This window comes from Bombina bombina, chromosome 3 (genome assembly GCF_027579735.1).
Source record: "Bombina bombina isolate aBomBom1 chromosome 3, aBomBom1.pri, whole genome shotgun sequence".
Lineage (NCBI taxonomy): Eukaryota > Metazoa > Chordata > Amphibia > Anura > Bombinatoridae > Bombina > Bombina bombina.
The window spans coordinates 1285742356-1285760010 of record NC_069501.1 but is presented as its reverse complement, the minus strand read 5'-3'; the positions used below and the strand labels follow the sequence as shown (position 1 = coordinate 1285760010).

The 17655-nt window shown below is 46.0% G+C and overlaps 1 protein-coding gene across 2 annotated transcripts in view; it reads left to right on the top strand.

Moving 5' to 3' along the window:
• APBB1 (amyloid beta precursor protein binding family B member 1) overlaps positions 1-13576 on the top strand; it is a 248072-nt gene extending 234496 nt beyond the window's left edge. For both annotated transcript variants that reach the window (XM_053708844.1, XM_053708843.1), the window contains exons 13-14: positions 11550-11726; positions 11813-13576. In XM_053708844.1, coding sequence (XP_053564819.1) covers positions 11550-11726; positions 11813-11977 — 342 coding nt within the window. In that variant the 3' untranslated portion in view covers positions 11978-13576. The remainder of the gene's footprint in view (positions 1-11549; positions 11727-11812) is intronic.
• The last annotated feature ends 4079 nt before the right edge of the window (positions 13577-17655 follow it).

The following is a 17655-nucleotide window of genomic DNA, read 5'->3' as shown; positions in this document are numbered from 1 at the left end:
TAGAGGTGTGTGTGTGTGTAACACAGGGCAGTCACTGTTATACACAGATAGAGGTGTGTGTGTGTAACACAGGGCAGTCACTGTTATACACAGATAGAGGTGTGTGTGTGTGTGTAACACAGGGCACTCACTGTTATACACAGATAGAGGTGTGTGTGTGTGTAACACAGGGCAGTCACTGTTATACACAGATAGAGGTGTGTGTGTGTGTGTAACACAGGGCACTCACTGTTATACACAGATAGAGGTGTGTGTGTGTGTGTAACACAGGGCAGTCACTGTTATACACAGATAGAGGTGTGTGTGTGTGTGTAACACAGGGCAGTCACTGTTATACACAGATAGAGGTGTGTGTGTGTGTAACACAGGGCAGTCACTGTTATACACAGATAGAGGTGTGTGTGTGTAACACAGGGCAGTCACTGTTATACACAGATAGAGGTGTGTGTGTGTGTGTAACACAGGGCACTCACTGTTATACACAGATAGAGGTGTGTGTGTGTGTAACACAGGGCAGTCACTGTTATACACAGATAGAGGTGTGTGTGTGTGTAACACAGGGCAGTCACTGTTATACACAGATAGAGGTGTGTGTGTGTGTAACACAGGGGCAGTCACTGTTATACACAGATAGAGGTGTGTGTGTGTGTAACACAGGGCAGTCACTGTTATACACAGATAGAGGTGTGTGTGTGTGTAACACAGGGCAGTCACTGTTATACACAGATAGAGGTGTGTGTGTGTGTGTAACACAGGGCAGTCACTGTTATACACAGATAGAGGTGTGTGTGTGTGTGTGTAACACAGGGCAGTCACTGTTATACACAGATAGAGGTGTGTGTGTGTAACACAGGGCAGTCACTGTTATACACAGATAGAGGTGTGTGTGTGTGTAACACAGGGCAGTCACTGTTATACACAGATAGAGGGGGTTGTGTCACAAGATGTCAGGGCTACTTCTTTCTTAAAAGGACAGTGAACACCCTGAGATTTATAAATAAAATGTTATTTGTAATGAAATAACTTTGCGATTGTCATTGTTAATTTCTTAACCTTTTCATGTCATTTAGCTTTGAAAACTAGATTTCTTCTACTAGATATGACGAGTCCACGGATTCATCGTTACTTGTGGGATAGTATCCTCCTGCTAACAGGAAGTGGCAAAGAGCACCACAGCAGAGCTGTGTATATATAGCTCCTCCCTTCTCTCCACCCCCAGTCATTCTCTTTGCCTATACTAGTAATAGGAAGAGTTAAAGTTAAAGAGGTGTTAAAATGATAGTTTTTATTTTCTTCAAAATTGTTTATTCATCAGGGTTTTCTTCTACAACCTATAGCGTGCATTTTTCCAGTTACTACTGCAGCAGCAGCTTTTTGGTTTGAGGCTCTAGAGGAGTCTCTTAAGGTTGAGTCTCTTACGGCTCTCAAGCTAGCTAATTCTTTTATTACCTATGCCGCTTTTCAAATGGCTAAATTAGCAGCAAAAAATGCAAGCTTTGCCATTTTAGCGCGTAGAGCGTTATGGCTTAAGTCTTGGTCTGCTGATGTGTCATCAAAATCTAAACTTTTAGCTATTCCTTTTAAAGGTAAGACCCTATTCGGGCCTGAACTAAAGGAAATCATTTCCGACATTACTGGAGGTAAAAGGTCATGCCCTTCCTCAGGACAAGACTGTTAAAATGAGGGCTAAACAAAATTATTTTCGTTCCTTTCGAAACTTTAAAGGTGGACCCTCTTCTTCCTCCTCCGCCACAAAGCAGGAGGGGAATTTTGCGCAATCCAAGTCAGTCTGAAGACCTAACCAGACCTGGAATAAAGGTAAACAGGCCAAGAAGTCCGTAGCTGCTACCAAGACAGCATGAAGGGGCAGCCCCCGATCCGGGACCGGATCTAGTAGGGGGCAGACTTTCTCTCTTCGCTCAGGCTTGGGCAAGGGATGTTCAGGATCCCTGGGCATTAGAAATCGTGACCCAGGGGTATCGACTAGAATTCAAGGATTTTCTCCCAAGAGGGAGATTTCATCTTTCATGTTTGTCTGTAGACCAGATAAAAAAGAGAGGCGTTCTTATGCTGTGTAGAAGACCTATATACCATGGGTGTAATCTGTACAGTTCCAAAACTAGAACATGGGCGGGGCAGGGGTTTTACTCAAATCTGTTCGTGGTTCCCAAAAATGAGGGAACCTTCAGACCGATTTTAGATCTCAAATGCCTAAACAAATTTCTCAGAGTCCCATCGTTCAAGATGGAGACCATACGAACAATTTTACCAATGATCCAGGAGGGTCAATATATGACCACCGTGGACTTGAAGGATGTGTATCTGCACATTCCTATCCACAAATATCATCACCAGTTTCTCAGGTACGCCTTCCTGGACAAACGCTACCAGTTTGTGGCTCTCCCTTTCGACGGTTAGGGTCCCTTCTGGCGGTTCTAAGGCCGTGGGGCATAGCAGTGGCGCCCTATCTGGACGATATTTTGATTCAGGCGTCAACTTACCATCTAGCCAAATCTCACACGGACATCGTGTTGGCTTTTCTAAGAACTCACGGGTGGAAGGTGAATATAGGAAAGAGTTCACTAGTTCCACAGACAAGAGTTCAATTCCTGGGAACTCTGATAGACTCGGTGGACATGAAAATTTTTCTGACGGAGGTCAGAAAATCAAAGATCCTAACTACTTGCCGAGCACTTCAGTCCATTCCTCGGCCATCAGTGGCGCAGTTTATGGAGGTCATTGGATTAATGGTAGCGGCAATGGACATCGTTCTGTTTGCTCGCTTTCATCTCAGACCACTGCAGCTGTGCATGCTCAAAGTGGAATGGGGATTATGCGGATTTATCTCCTCAGATAAATCTGGATCTAGAGACCAGAGACTCTCTTCTTTGGTGGTTGTCACAGGATCGTCTGTCCCAGGGAATGTGCTTCCGCAGGCCAGCATGGGTCATAGTGACAACGGACGCCAGCCTCTTGGGCTGGGGTGCAGTCTAGAATTCCCTGAAGGCTCAGGGTGTTTGGACTCAGGAGGAATCCCTACTACCAATCAATATTCTGGAACTGAGAGCAATATTCAACGCGCTTCAAGCATGGCCTCAGTTGGCTTTGACCAAATTCATAAGATTCCAGTCGGAAAATATCACGACTGTAGCATATATCAATCATCAAGGGGGAACAAAGAGTTCTCTAGCGATGATAGAGGTTTCCAAGATAATTCGATGAGCAGAGACTCACTCTTGCCATCTATCAGCAATCTATATCCCAGGAGTAGAGAACTGGGAAGCGGATTTTCTAAGTCGTCAGACTTTTCATCCGGGGGAGTGGGAGCTCCATCCGGAGGTGTTTGCGGCATTGATCCGTCAATGGGGCACACCGGAATTGGATCTGATGGCATCTCGTCAGAATGCCAAACTTCATTGTTACGGTTCGATATCAAGGGATCTCCAAGCAGTACTGATAGATGCTTTAGCAGTACTTTGGTCGTTCAACCTGGCTTATGTGCTTCGATAATCCTGATAGCGCCTGCGTGGCCACGCAGGACTTGGTATGCAGATCTGGTGAAAATGTCATCTCTGCCACCATGGAAACTACCACTGAGACAGGACCTTCTCATCCAAGGTCCGTTCCAACATCCAAATCTAAATTCTCTGCAGCTGACTGCCTGGAGATTGAACGCTTAGTTTTATCTAAGCGGGGATTCTCTGAGACGGTCATTGATACTTTGATTCAGGCTCGTAAGCCTGTCACTAGAAAAATTTACCATAAGATATGGCGTAAATATTTTTATTGGTGCGAATCCAAGGGCTACTCATGGAGTAGGGTTAGGAATCCTAGGGTTTTGTCCTTACTCCAAGAAGGATTGGAGAAGGGATTATCAGCTAGTTCCTTAAAGAGACAAATTTATGCTTTGTCAATTTTACTACACAAGCGTCTGGCGGATGTCCCAGACGTTCAGTCTTTTTGTCAGGCTTTAGTCAGAATCAAGCCTGTGTTTAAACCGGTTGCTCCGCCATGGAGTTTGAATTTAGTTCTCAATGTTCTTCAACGGGTTCCTTTTGAACCTATGCATTCCATGGATATTAAGCTTTCTCCAACATAGGTGTGTCCGGTCCACGGCGTCATCCTTACTTGTGGGATATTCTCTTCCCCAACAGGAAATGGCAAAGAGCCCAGCAAAGCTGGTCACATGATCCCTCCTAGGCTCCGCCTACCCCAGTCATTCTCTTTGCCGTTGTACAGGCAACATCTCCACGGAGATGGCTTAGAGTTTTTTAGTGTTTAACTGTAGTTTTTCATTATTCAATCAAGAGTTTGTTATTTTCAAATAGTGCTGGTATGTACTATTTACTCAGAAACAGAAAAGAGATGAAGAGTTCTGTTTGTATGAGGAAAATGATTTTAGCAACCGTAACTAAAATCCATGGCTGTTCCACACAGGACTGTTGAGAGCAATTAACTTCAGTTGGGGGAACAGTGTGCAGTCTCTTGCTGCTTGAGGTATGACACATTCTAACAAGACGATGTAATGCTGGAAGCTGTCATTTTCCCTATGGGATCCGGTAAGCCATGTTTATTACGATCGTAAATAAGGGCTTCACAAGGGCTTATTTAGACTGTAGACTTTTTTGGGCTAAATCGATTCATTATTAACACATATTTAGCCTTGAGGAATCATTTTATTTGGGTATTTTGATATAATAATATCGGCAGGCACTGTATTAGACACCTTATTTCTTAGGGGCTTTCCCAAAGCATAAGCAGAGTCTCATTTTCGCGCCGGTGTGGCGCACTTGTTTTTGAGAGGCATGGCATGCAGTCGCATGTGAGAGGAGCTCTGATACTTAGAAAAGACTTCTGAAGGCGTCATTTGGTATCGTATTCCCCTTTGGGTTTGGTTGGGTCTCAGCAAAGCAGATACCAGGGACTGTAAAGGGGTTAAAGCTTAAAACGGCTCCGGTTCCGTTATTTTAAGGGTTAAAGCTTCCAAATTTGGTGTGCAATATTTTTAAGGCTTTATGACACTGTGGTGAAAATTTGGTGAATTTTGAACAATTCCTTCATGTTTTTTCGCAATTGCAGTAATAAAGTGTGTTCAGTTTAAAATTTAAAGTGACAGTAACGGTTTTATTTTAAAACGTTTTTTGTACTTTCTTATCAAGTTTATGCCTGTTTAACATGTCTGAACTACCAGATAGACTGTGTTCTGAATGTGGGGAAGCCAGAATTCCTATTCATTTAAATAAATGTGATTTATGTGATAATGACAATGATGCCCAAGATGATTCCTCAAGTGAGGGGAGTAAGCATGGTACTGCATCATTCCCTCCTTCGTCTACACGAGTCTTGCCCACCCAGGAGGCCCCTAGTACATCTAGCGCGCCAATACTCCTTACTATGCAACAATTAACGGCTGTAATGGATAATTCTGTCAAAAACATTTTAGCCAAAACGAACCCTTGTCAGCGTAAGCGTGGCTGCTCTGTTTTAGTTACTGAAGAGCATGACGACGCTGATATTAATATCTCTGAAGGGCCCCTAACTCAATCTGAGGGAGCCAGGGAGGTTTTGTCTGAGGGAGAAATTACTGATTTAGGGAACATTTCTCAGCAGGCTGAATCTGATGTGATTACATTTAAATTTAAGTTGGAACATCTCCGCATTTTGCTTAAGGAGGTATTATCCACTCTGGATGATTGTGAAAATTTGGTCATCCCAGAGAAACTATGTAAAATGGACAAGTTCCTAGAGGTGCCGGGGCTCCCAGAAGCTTTTCCTATACCCAAGCGGGTGGCGGACATTGTTAATAAAGAATGGGAAAGGCCCGGTATTCCTTTCGTCCCTCCCCCCATATTTAAAAAATTGTTTCCTATGGTCGACCCCAGAAAGGACTTATGGCAGTCAGTCCCCAAGGTCGAGGGAGCGGTTTCTACTTTAAACAAACGCACCACTATACCCATAGAGGATAGTTGTGCTTTCAAAGATCCTATGGATAAAAAATTAGAAGGTTTGCTCAAAAAGATGTTTGTTCAGCAGGGTTACCTTCTACAACCCATTTCATGCATTGTCCCTGTCACTACAGCTGCATATTTCTGGTTTGATGAACTGATAAAGGTGCTCGATAGTGATTCTCCTCCTTATGAGGAGATTATGGACAGAATCAATGCTCTCAAATTGGCTAATGCTTTCACTCTAGACGCCACTTTGCAATTGGCTAGGTTAGCGGCTAAGAATTCTGGGTTTGCTATTGTGGCGCGCAGAGCGCTTTGGTTGAAATCTTGGTCGGCTGATGCGTCTTCCAAGAACAAGCTACTAAACATTCCTTTCAAGGGGAAAACGCTGTTTGGTCCCGACTTGAAAGAGATTATCTCTGATATCACTGGGGGTAAGGGCCACGCCCTTCCTCAGGATCGGCCTTTCAAGGCAAAAAATAGACCTAATTTTCGTCCCTTTCGTAAAAACGGACCAGCCCAAGGTGCTACGTCCTCTAAGCAAGAGGGTAATACTTCTCAGGCCAAGCCAGCTTGGAGACCAATGCAAGGCTGGAACAAGGGAAAGCAGGCCAAGAAACCTGCCACTGCTACCAAGTCAGCATGAAATATTGGCCCCCGATCCGGGACCGGATCTGGTGGGGGGCAGACTCTCTCTCTTCGCTCAGGCTTGGGCAAGAGATGTTCTGGATCCTTGGGCGCTAGAAATAGTCTCCCAGGGTTATCTTCTGGAATTCAAGGGACTTCTCCCAAGGGGGAGGTTCCACAGGTCTCAGTTGTCTTCAGACCACATAAAAAGACAGGCGTTCTTACATTGTGTAGAAGACCTGTTAAAAATGGGTGTGATTCATCCTGTTCCATTAAGAGAACAAGGGATGGGGTTCTACTCCAATCTGTTCATAGTTCCCAAAAAAGAGGGAACGTTCAGACCAATCTTAGATCTCAAGATCTTAAACAAATTTCTCAAGGTCCCATCGTTCAAGATGGAAACCATTCGAACTATCCTTCCTTCCATCCAGGAAGGTCTATTTATGACCACGGTGGATTTAAAGGATGCGTATCTACATATTCCTATCCACAAGGAACATCATCGGTTCCTAAGGTTTGCATTCCTGGACAAACATTACCAGTTTGTGGCGCTTCCTTTCGGATTAGCCACTGCTCCAAGGATTTTCACAAAGGTACTAGGGTCCCTTCTAGCGGTGCTAAGACCAAGGGGCATTGCAGTAGTACCCTACCTGGACGACATTCTGATTCAAGCGTCGTCCCTTCCTCGAGCAAAGGCTCACACGGACATCGTCCTGGCCTTTCTCAGATCTCACGGCTGGAAAGTGAACGTGGAAAAGAGTTCTCTATCCCCGTCAACAAGGGTTCCCTTCTTGGGAACAATTATAGACTCCTCAGACATGAGGATTTTTCTAACAGAGGCCAGAAAAACAAAACTTCTGGACTCTTGTCGGATACTTCATTCTGTTCCTCTTCCTTCCGTAGCTCAGTGCATGGAAGTGATCGGGTTGATGGTAGCGGCAATGGACATAGTTCCTTTTGCGCGCATTCATCTAAGACCATTACAACTGTGCATGCTCAGTCAGTGGAATGGGGACTATACAGACTTGTCTCCAAAGATACAAGTAAATCAGAGGACCAGAGACTCACTCCGTTGGTGGCTGTCCCTGGACAACCTGTCACAAGGGATGACATTCCGCAGACCAGAGTGGGTCATTGTCACGACCGACGCCAGTCTGATGGGCTGGGGCGCGGTCTGGGGATCCCTGAAAGCTCAGGGTCTTTGGTCTCGGGAAGAATCTCTTCTACCGATAAATATTCTGGAACTGAGAGCGATATTCAATGCTCTCAAGGCTTGGCCTCAGCTAGCGAGGACCAAGTTCATACGGTTTCAATCAGACAACATGACGACTGTTGCGTACATCAACCATCAGGGGGGAACAAGGAGTTCCCTAGCGATGGAAGAAGTGACCAAGATTGTTCTATGGGCGGAGTCTCACTCCTGCCACCTGTCTGCTATCCACATCCCGGGAGTGGAAAATTGGGAAGCGGATTTTCTGAGTCGTCAGACATTGCATCCGGGGGAGTGGGAACTCCATCCGGAAGTCTTTGCCCAAGTCACTCAGCTGTGGGGCATTCCAGACATGGATCTAATGGCCTCTCGTCAGAACTTCAAAGTTCCCTGTTACGGGTCCAGATCCAGGGATCCCAAGGCGGCTCTAGTGGATGCACTAGTAGCACCTTGGACCTTCAAACTAGCTTATGTGTTCCCGCCGTTTCCTCTCATCCCCAGGCTGGTAGCCAGGATCAATCAGGAGAGGGCGTCGGTGATATTGATAGCTCCTGCGTGGCCACGCAGGACTTGGTATGCAGATCTGGTGAATATGTCATCGGCTCCACCTTGGAAGCTACCTTTGAGACGAGACCTTCTTGTTCAGGGTCCGTTCGAACATCCGAATCTGGTTTCACTCCAGCTGACTGCCTGGAGATTGAACGCTTGATTTTATCGAAGCGAGGTTTCTCAGATTCTGTTATCGATACTCTTGTTCAGGCCAGAAAGCCTGTAACTAGAAAGATTTACCACAAAATTTGGAAAAAATATATCTGTTGGTGTGAATCTAAAGGATTCCCTTGGGACAAGGTTAAGATTCCTAGGATTCTATCCTTCCTTCAAGAAGGATTGGAAAAAGGATTATCGGCAAGTTCCCTGAAGGGACAGATTTCTGCCTTGTCGGTGTTACTTCACAAAAAGCTGGCAGCTGTGCCAGACGTTCAAGCCTTTGTTCAGGCTCTGGTTAGGATTAAGCCTGTTTACAAACCCTTGACTCCTCCTTGGAGTCTCAATTTAGTTCTTTCAGTTCTTCAGGGGGTTCCGTTTGAACCCTTACATTCCGTTGATATTAAGTTATTATCTTGGAAAGTTTTGTTTTTAGTTGCAATTTCTTCTGCTAGAAGAGTTTCAGAATTATCTGCTCTGCAGTGTTCCCCTCCTTATCTGGTGTTCCATGCAGATAAGGTGGTTTTACGTACTAAACCTGGTTTTCTTCCAAAAGTTGTTTCTAACAAAAACATTAACCAGGAGATTATCGTACCTTCTCTGTGTCCGAAACCAGTTTCAAAGAAGGAACGTTTGTTGCACAATTTGGATGTCGTTCGCGCTCTAAAATTCTATTTAGATGCTACGAAGGATTTTAGACAAACATCTTCCTTGTTTGTTGTTTACTCAGGTAAAAGGAGAGGTCAAAAAGCTACTTCTACCTCTCTCTCTTTTTGGATTAAAAGCATCATCAGATTGGCTTACGAGACTGCCGGACGGCAGCCTCCCGAAAGAATCACAGCTCATTCCACTAGGGCTGTGGCTTCCACATGGGCCTTCAAGAACGAGGCTTCTGTTGATCAGATATGTAGGGCAGCGACTTGGTCTTCACTGCACACTTTTACCAAATTTTACAAGTTTGATACTTTTGCTTCTTCTGAGGCTATTTTTGGGAGAAAGGTTTTGCAAGCCGTGGTGCCTTCCATTTAGGTGACCTGATTTGCTCCCTCCCTTCATCCGTGTCCTAAAGCTTTGGTATTGGTTCCCACAAGTAAGGATGACGCCGTGGACCGGACACACCTATGTTGGAGAAAACAGAATTTATGTTTACCTGATAAATTTCTTTCTCCAACGGTGTGTCCGGTCCACGGCCCGCCCTGGTTTTTTTAATCAGGTCTGATAATTTATTTTCTTTAACTACAGTCACCACGGTACCATATGGTTTCTCCTATGCAAATATTCCTCCTTAACGTCGGTCGAATGACTGGGGTAGGCGGAGCCTAGGAGGGATCATGTGACCAGCTTTGCTGGGCTCTTTGCCATTTCCTGTTGGGGAAGAGAATATCCCACAAGTAAGGATGACGCCGTGGACCGGACACACCGTTGGAGAAAGAAATTTATCAGGTAAACATAAATTCTGTTTTTATCCTGGAAAGTTTTGTTCTTAGTTGCTATCTCTTCTGCTCGAAGGGTGTCTGAGCTTTCTGCGTTACAGTGTGATTCGCCTTATCTTATATTCCATTCTGATAAGGTGGTTTTGCGTACTAAACCTGGATTTCTTCCTAAGGTTGTTTCAAATAAGAATATTAATCAGGAAATTGTTGTTCCTTCCCTGTGTCCTAATCCTTCGTCTAAGAAGGAGCGTCTGTTACATAATTTGGGCGTGGTTTGTGTCTTGAAGTTTTACTTACAAGCGACCAAGGATTTCCGTCAAACATCTTCCCTATTTGTTGTTTATTCTGGAAAGTGTAGGGGTCAAAAAGCTACGGCTACCTCTCTTTCTTTTTGGCTGAAAAGCATCATCCGTTTGGCATACCTCCATACTGGGCAGCAGCCTCCTGAAAAAATTACAGCTCATTCTACTAGAGCGTTGGCTTCCACATGGGCTTTTAAAAACGATGCTTCTGTTGAACAGATTTGTAAGGCTGCGACTTGGTCTTCCCTTCATACCTTTTCCAAATTTTACAAATTTGATACTTTTGCTTCTTCTGATGCTATTTTTAGGAGAAAAGTTGTTCAAGCACTGGTGCCTTCCGTTTAGGTATCTGTCTTGTCCCTCCCGTTCATCCGTGTCCTGTAGCTTTGGTATTGTATCCCACAAGTAAAGGATGAATCCGTGGACTTGTTGTATCTAGTAGAAGAAAAGGAAATTTATGCTTACCTGATAAATTGATTTATTCTACGATACGACGAGTCCACGGCCCTCCCTGTCATATTAGACAGATTATATTTTTGTTTTCAAAACTTCAGTCACCTCTGCACCTTTTAGCTTTTCTTTTCTCTTCCTATACCTTCGGTCGAATGACTGGGGGTGGAGGGAAGGGAGGAGCTGTATAGACAGCTCTGCTATGGTGCTCTTTGCCACTTCCTGTTAGCAGGAGGATAATATCCCACAAGTAAGGATGAATCAGTGGACTCGTCGTATCGTAGAAGAAATCAATTTATCAGGTAAGCATAAATTTCCTTTTTCTAATTCTCAGACCTTGCAATTACACCACTTGACTACTCAAGGCTAACCCTGCTACATGTATGTCCCTAATTTACTCTAACTGATAACTGTAAAACAATACAATTTTTTACTAACAGTGACTATCTTTGTTGTCTGTGGTCTAAGTGCTTCCAAATCTGGAGTCAGATGTTAGGTGTGAGGCTTTGGAAAGAGAGAGGAGGGTAAACGTGGGAGGCGGGGTTTGAGACACAGCAGAGGGGGAGTAAAAGATTGGAATATTACAATGAGATTTAAAAATAATTCCATGATAGCCCAACAGAAATGAAAAATAATTGCACTCAATATCTTGATTGGAGAGAGACCAGTCAGGTGAATAACCTTGTAAAATCTGGAGTCTGATGTTAGGTGTGAGGCTGTAAAATGTTTATAAATATTTGCAGGATGTTAATTTGTTATAAAAACATTGACTTGTGTGATATGTTCTTCTATAGCAGCACAACATAACTGGTTATTATACACTGTGTTACTGTCCCTTTAATTGTAGATAAATAACACCATGGTTCTGTTACAGACAGAGGAGCCGCTCAGCGAGTGTCGGGTGAGATTCCTCTCGTTTATGGGGGTTGGGAGAGATGTCCACACATTTGCATTTATCATGGCTGAGGCTCCAACGGTCTTCATCTGTCACATGTTCTGGTGCGACCCTAACGCCGCGCATTTGTCTGAAGCTGTGCAAGCTGCCTGCATGGTAATCCTTCTTTTCTCCTCACTAGTTTATCTTGTTTCGCTTGCTACACTTTTGATTGGTAACTGTCCGTTTTCTCCCCTCTTTAGCTGCGATATCAGAAGTGTCTCGACGCCCGGCCCCAGGGCTCTTCCTGCTTGCCAACGCCCCCTGCAGACTCTGTTGCTCGCAGAGTGGGCTCTAGTGTTCGCCGGGGTGTGCAGTCACTGCTTGGCTCTTTCAAAACGAAGCGGCCAGGAGGACAGACGCCGTGACCTTTGTGACTCATCTAGAACCCTCTCTTCCTGCACTCACAGCACTCCCTGCACTCACTCTCTTCCTACAGGCTAATGTGGCTGGCCAAGGGAGCATAACAATCTGTACCAAGTCTCCCACTATAAAGGCAAAAGGCCCACCAGGAACTGGGTTAACTTACATGACCTGAACCCTTATAAATAGCAATAAGCCACTGGGCAGCTGCGAGACCCTCTGTTACTAGTTGCTGTCTAATGACAGTTGTCTCTGTGATTGTGTTTGTGTGACGTACGCTGCTAATGTAGCCTCAATAATGTGTCATTTGCTAGTTGTCATAAAAGGTTTCTGACGTATTTATAATTTATCAACCCTGACTAGACCGTAGCTCACTACAGTTGAATAGCAATGGATCTGATGTAAATAATGTGTCTTCTAAAGGGTTCTGTGCTTTAGATCCAATATTTAGATTGGATGATTATAATGTATAGATCACAATATAAACACCAAGATAACTAAAGCTTGTGTCAGTGAGAGAGCGAGCAGAGTCGCTGCTTGTGTCAGTGAGAGCGAGCAGAGTCGCTGCTTGTGTCAGTGAGAGCGAGCAGAGTCGCTGCTTGTGTCAGTGAGAGCGAGCAGAGTCGCTGCTTGTGTCAGTGAGAGCGAGCAGAGTCGCTGCTTGTGTCAGTGAGAGCGAGCAGTGTCGCTGCTTGTCAGTGAGAGCGAGCAGAGTCGCTGCTTGTGTCAGTGAGAGCGAGCAGAGTCGCTGCTTGTGTCAGTGAGAGCGAGCAGAGTCGCTGCTTGTGTCAGTGAGAGCGAGCAGAGTCGCTGCTTGTGTCAGTGAGAGCGAGCAGAGTCGCTGCTTGTGTCAGTGAGAGCGAGCAGAGTCGCTGCTTGTGTCAGTGAGAGCGAGCAGAGTCGCTGCTTGTGTCAGTGAGAGTGAGCAGAGTCGCTGCTTGTGTCAGTGAGAGCGAGCAGAGTCGCTGCTTGTGTCAGTGAGAGCGAGCAGAGACGCTGCTTGTGTCAGTGAGAGCAAGCAGAGTCGCTGCTTGTGTCAGTGAGAGCAAGCAGAGTCGCTGCTTGTGTCAGTGAGAGCGAGCAGAGACGCTGCTTGTGTCAGTGGGAGCGAGCAGAGTCGCTGCTTGTGTCAGTGAGAGCGAGCAGAGTCGCTGCTTGTGTCGGTGAGAGAATGAGAGCAGAGTGGCTGCTTGTGTTGGTGGGAGAGAGCAGTCTCTCTGCTTGTGTCGGTGGGAGAGAGAGCAGTCTCTTTGCTTGTGTCGGTGGGAGAGAGAGCAGTCTCTTTGCTTGTGTCGGTGGGAGAGAGAGCAGTCTCTTTGCTTGTGTCAGTGGGAGAGAGAGCAGTCTCTCTGCTTGTGTCGGTAGGAGAATGAGAGCAGTCTCTCTGCTTGTGTCGGTAGGAGAATGAGAGCAGTCTCTCTGCTTGTGTCGGTAGGAGAATGAGAGCAGTCTCTCTGCTTGTGTCGGTGAGAGAATGAGAGCAGAGGGGCTGCTTGTGTCGGTGAGAGAATGAGAGCAGAGGGGCTGCTTGTGTCGGTGAGAGAATGAGAGCAGAGGGGCTGCTTGTGTCGGTGAGAGAATGAGAGCAGAGGGGCTGCTTGTGTCGGTGAGAGAATGAGAGCAGAGGGGCTGCTTGTGTCGGTGGGAGAATGAGAGCAGAGGGGCTGCTTGTGTCGGTGAGAGAATGAGAGCAGAGGGGCTGCTTGTGTCGGTGAGAGAATGAGAGCAGAGGGGCTGCTTGTGTCGGTGAGAGAATGAGAGCAGAGGGGCTGCTTGTGTCGGTGGGAGAATGAGAGCAGAGGGGCTGCTTGTGTCGGTGAGAGAATGAGAGCAGAGGAGCTGCTTGTGTCGGTGGGAGAATGAGAGCAGAGGAGCTGCTTGTGTCGGTGGGAGAATGAGAGCAGAGGGGCTGCTTGTGTCGGTGGGAGAATGAGAGCAGAGGGGCTGCTTGTGTCGGTGAGAGAATGAGAGCAGAGGGGCTGCTTGTGTCGGTGAGAGAATGAGAGCAGAGGGGCTGCTTGTGTCGGTGGGAGAATGAGAGCAGAGGGGCTGCTTGTGTCGGTGAGAGAATGAGAGCAGAGGGGCTGCTTGTGTCGGTGAGAGAATGAGAGCAGAGGGGCTGCTTGTGTCGGTGAGAGAATGAGAGCAGAGGGGCTGCTTGTGTCGGTGAGAGAATGAGAGCAGAGGGGCTGCTTGTGTCGGTGAGAGAATGAGAGCAGAGGGGCTGCTTGTGTCGGTGAGAGAATGAGAGCAGAGGGGCTGCTTGTGTCGGTGAGAGAATGAGAGCAGAGGGGCTGCTTGTGTCGGTGAGAGAATGAGAGCAGAGGGGCTGCTTGTGTCGGTGAGAGAATGAGAGCAGAGGAGCTGCTTGTGTCGGTGAGAGAATGAGAGCAGAGGGGCTGCTTGTGTCGGTGAGAGAATGAGAGCAGAGGGGCTGCTTGTGTCGGTGAGAGAATGAGAGCAGAGGGGCTGCTTGTGTCGGTGGGAGAATGAGAGCAGAGGGGCTGCTTGTGTCGGTGAGAGAATGAGAGCAGAGGGGCTGCTTGTGTCGGTGAGAGAATGAGAGCAGAGGGGCTGCTTGTGTCGGTGAGAGAATGAGAGCAGAGGGGCTGCTTGTGTCGGTGAGAGAATGAGAGCAGAGGGGCTGCTTGTGTCGGTGAGAGAATGAGAGCAGAGGGGCTGCTTGTGTCGGTGAGAGAATGAGAGCAGAGGAGCTGCTTGTGTCGGTGAGAGAATGAGAGCAGAGGGGCTGCTTGTGTCGGTGAGAGAATGAGAGCAGAGGGGCTGCTTGTGTCGGTGAGAGAATGAGAGCAGAGGGGCTGCTTGTGTCGGTGGGAGAATGAGAGCAGAGGAGCTGCTTGTGTCGGTGAGAGAATGAGAGCAGAGGGGCTGCTTGTGTCGGTGGGAGAATGAGAGCAGAGGGGCTGCTTGTGTCGGTGAGAGAATGAGAGCAGAGGGGCTGCTTGTGTCGGTGAGAGAATGAGAGCAGAGGGGCTGCTTGTGTCGGTGAGAGAATGAGAGCAGAGGGGCTGCTTGTGTCGGTGAGAGAATGAGAGCAGAGGGGCTGCTTGTGTCGGTGAGAGAATGAGAGCAGAGGAGCTGCTTGTGTCGGTGAGAGAATGAGAGCAGAGGGGCTGCTTGTGTCGGTGAGAGAATGAGAGCAGAGGGGCTGCTTGTGTCGGTGAGAGAATGAGAGCAGAGGAGCTGCTTGTGTCGGTGAGAGCAGAGGGGCTGCTTGTGTCGGTGAGAGAATGAGAGCAGAGTCGCTGCTACTGACTGTCTGTGCCCCATTGGTCTGGTTGGAAATTACTGCAAGAGTAAGTGCCCTCCGTTTCACCTTTGCAGCCATATGTTCTACTTGGGTGTTGTTCAGTAGCACTGGGTATGCATGAATTAAACCTGGTATCTCTAGTAGTTCTGTGTTTGTTGCTTGTGGGAAGTACATAATGGTACTCTAAGCAAACAAACTTGTCTATTCAGACTTTGTACTATTATCTGTAGTGAACAGCTCTAGGTTCCTTTGCTCTAGATATAAAATGTTGTGCGCCATATCTATACCAAGCATACCCTGGCGTCTAATTCCCTTTCATGTATCTGCTGCTCCTCTACAATGTTAAACATCCTGAGTGGTCAACACTAATCTCCACAGGGCCTCCCGTCTAACTGGGCATTATTAAATACCTGGATATAACTGGAGGCTTGTGTTCCGCCGTTGATTCTTCTAATACAGAATAAAACTATAGCTGTCTCACAGAGCCGCTTGCGCTCTCTCTGTGCACTGATCAGGCATAAGGGTAACACTGAACTAAGCAGTTGTCCATATTTGTAAATGTTATTTTATCCTGTTAGAGGCCCTTAAATTATGAAATCCCTGACATAATAAGCCGGCAAATCTCTCAATGTAACTCATGCTACTTATGGACTATTTAGCTGTTAAGAAATAAGTTAATATAACACTAAACTTGGTGGGTGTTGGTAATTTGGGCTGATGCTCCCTATATAACAGCCCGTGATGCATGCAGTGTGTTTTCATCATGTATGACCCTGTGAGTGGTTGCACGGGTCTCTGCATTTCCGCAGACCGTGAGTGTGTGTGTGAGACTGTGTGTTGTATAGGTGCTGCATCACATGTAAAAGCTATGTTGATGTGTAAGAACTCTGATATATATGTGAATGCCTTTCACAGGGTTAGCTGCTATATGTTGCCTTGCCGAACATGCTAATATTTCAGGGGGTAGCGTGGGGGGGGACTGAACTGGAAATGTAAAATCTGGATTCTCCTGGGATTCCTCTCTACCAAGTAATGTAATTTGCACATCCTTGGGATCTGTGTGTTATACTAAACCCACCTCAATAAAAAGATGAAACTGGAATCCTGTGTCTTTGTTGTATAGGTCGTCCATGCACCAAACATAAACAGATTAAATCACCCAGGGTTAATATCCCTTTATTTAGCATGATGATGGCTTTAGAGGTCCTGGATAATACTTGTCTTCTTAAAACGGGGACAGTCCACAGCTACATTTATTACTTTTAGGAAATACATAACCTGGCCACCAGGAGGAGGCAAAGACACCCCAGCCAAAGGCTTAAATACCTCCCCCACTTCCCTCATCACCCAGTTATTCTTTGCCTTTCGTCACAGGAGGTTGACAGAGAAGTGTTAGAAGATAACAGAATAGTCTCTTATGGAGGGTAGTACTCTTCGAGATGGGATGGGAGTTTTAAGTAGTCTTGTCAGCCTCTCAGTGAAAGCTTGGATGAAAGTTGGAGTTTGGAGATGCAGGAAGAGTCTTTCTGCAAAACCATCCCGACTCATATCAACAGCTCCATAAGCAATCAGCGTTGATGAGCTTCACTGCCTGCTTTCTTCACTCAAGTCCATATCAGAAGTAATGCTACTATTTCTCTTGTTAAGTGTATCCAGTACACGGATCATCCATTACTTGTGTGATATTCTCCTTCCCAACAGGAAGTTGCAAGAGGATCACCCACAGCAGAGCTGCTATATAGCTCCTCCCCTCACTGCCATATCCAGTCATTCTCTTGCAACTCTCAACTAAGATGGAGGTCGTAAGAGGACTGTGGTGTTTTATACTTAGTTTATTTCTTCAATCAAAAGTTTGTTATTTTTAAATGGTACCGGAGTGTACTGTTTATCTCAGGCAGTATTTAGAAGAAGAATCTGCCTGCGTTTTCTATGATCTTAGCAGAAGTAACTAAGATCCTTTGCTGTTCTCACATATTCTGAGGAGTGAGGTAACTTCAGAGGGGGAATAGCGTGCAGGTTTTCCTGCAATAAGGTATGTGCAGTTAAAATATTTTTCTAGGGATGGAATTTGCTAGAAAATGCTGCTGATACAGAAGTAATGTAAGTAAAGCCTTAAATGCAGTGATAGCGACTGCTATCAGGCTTATTAATAGAGATACATACTCTTATAAAAGTGTATTTTAAAACGTTTGCTGGCATGTTTAATCGTTTTTTACATATGTTTGGTGATAAAACTTATTGGGGCCTAGTTTTTTTCCACATGGCTGGCTTGAATTTTGCCTAGAAACAGTTCCCTGAGACTTCCCACTGTTGTAATATGAGTGGGAGGGGCCTATTTTTGCGTTTTTTTTTGCACAGCAAAAATTACAGACACAGACATCCAGCTTCTTCCTGCATGATCCAGGACTTCTC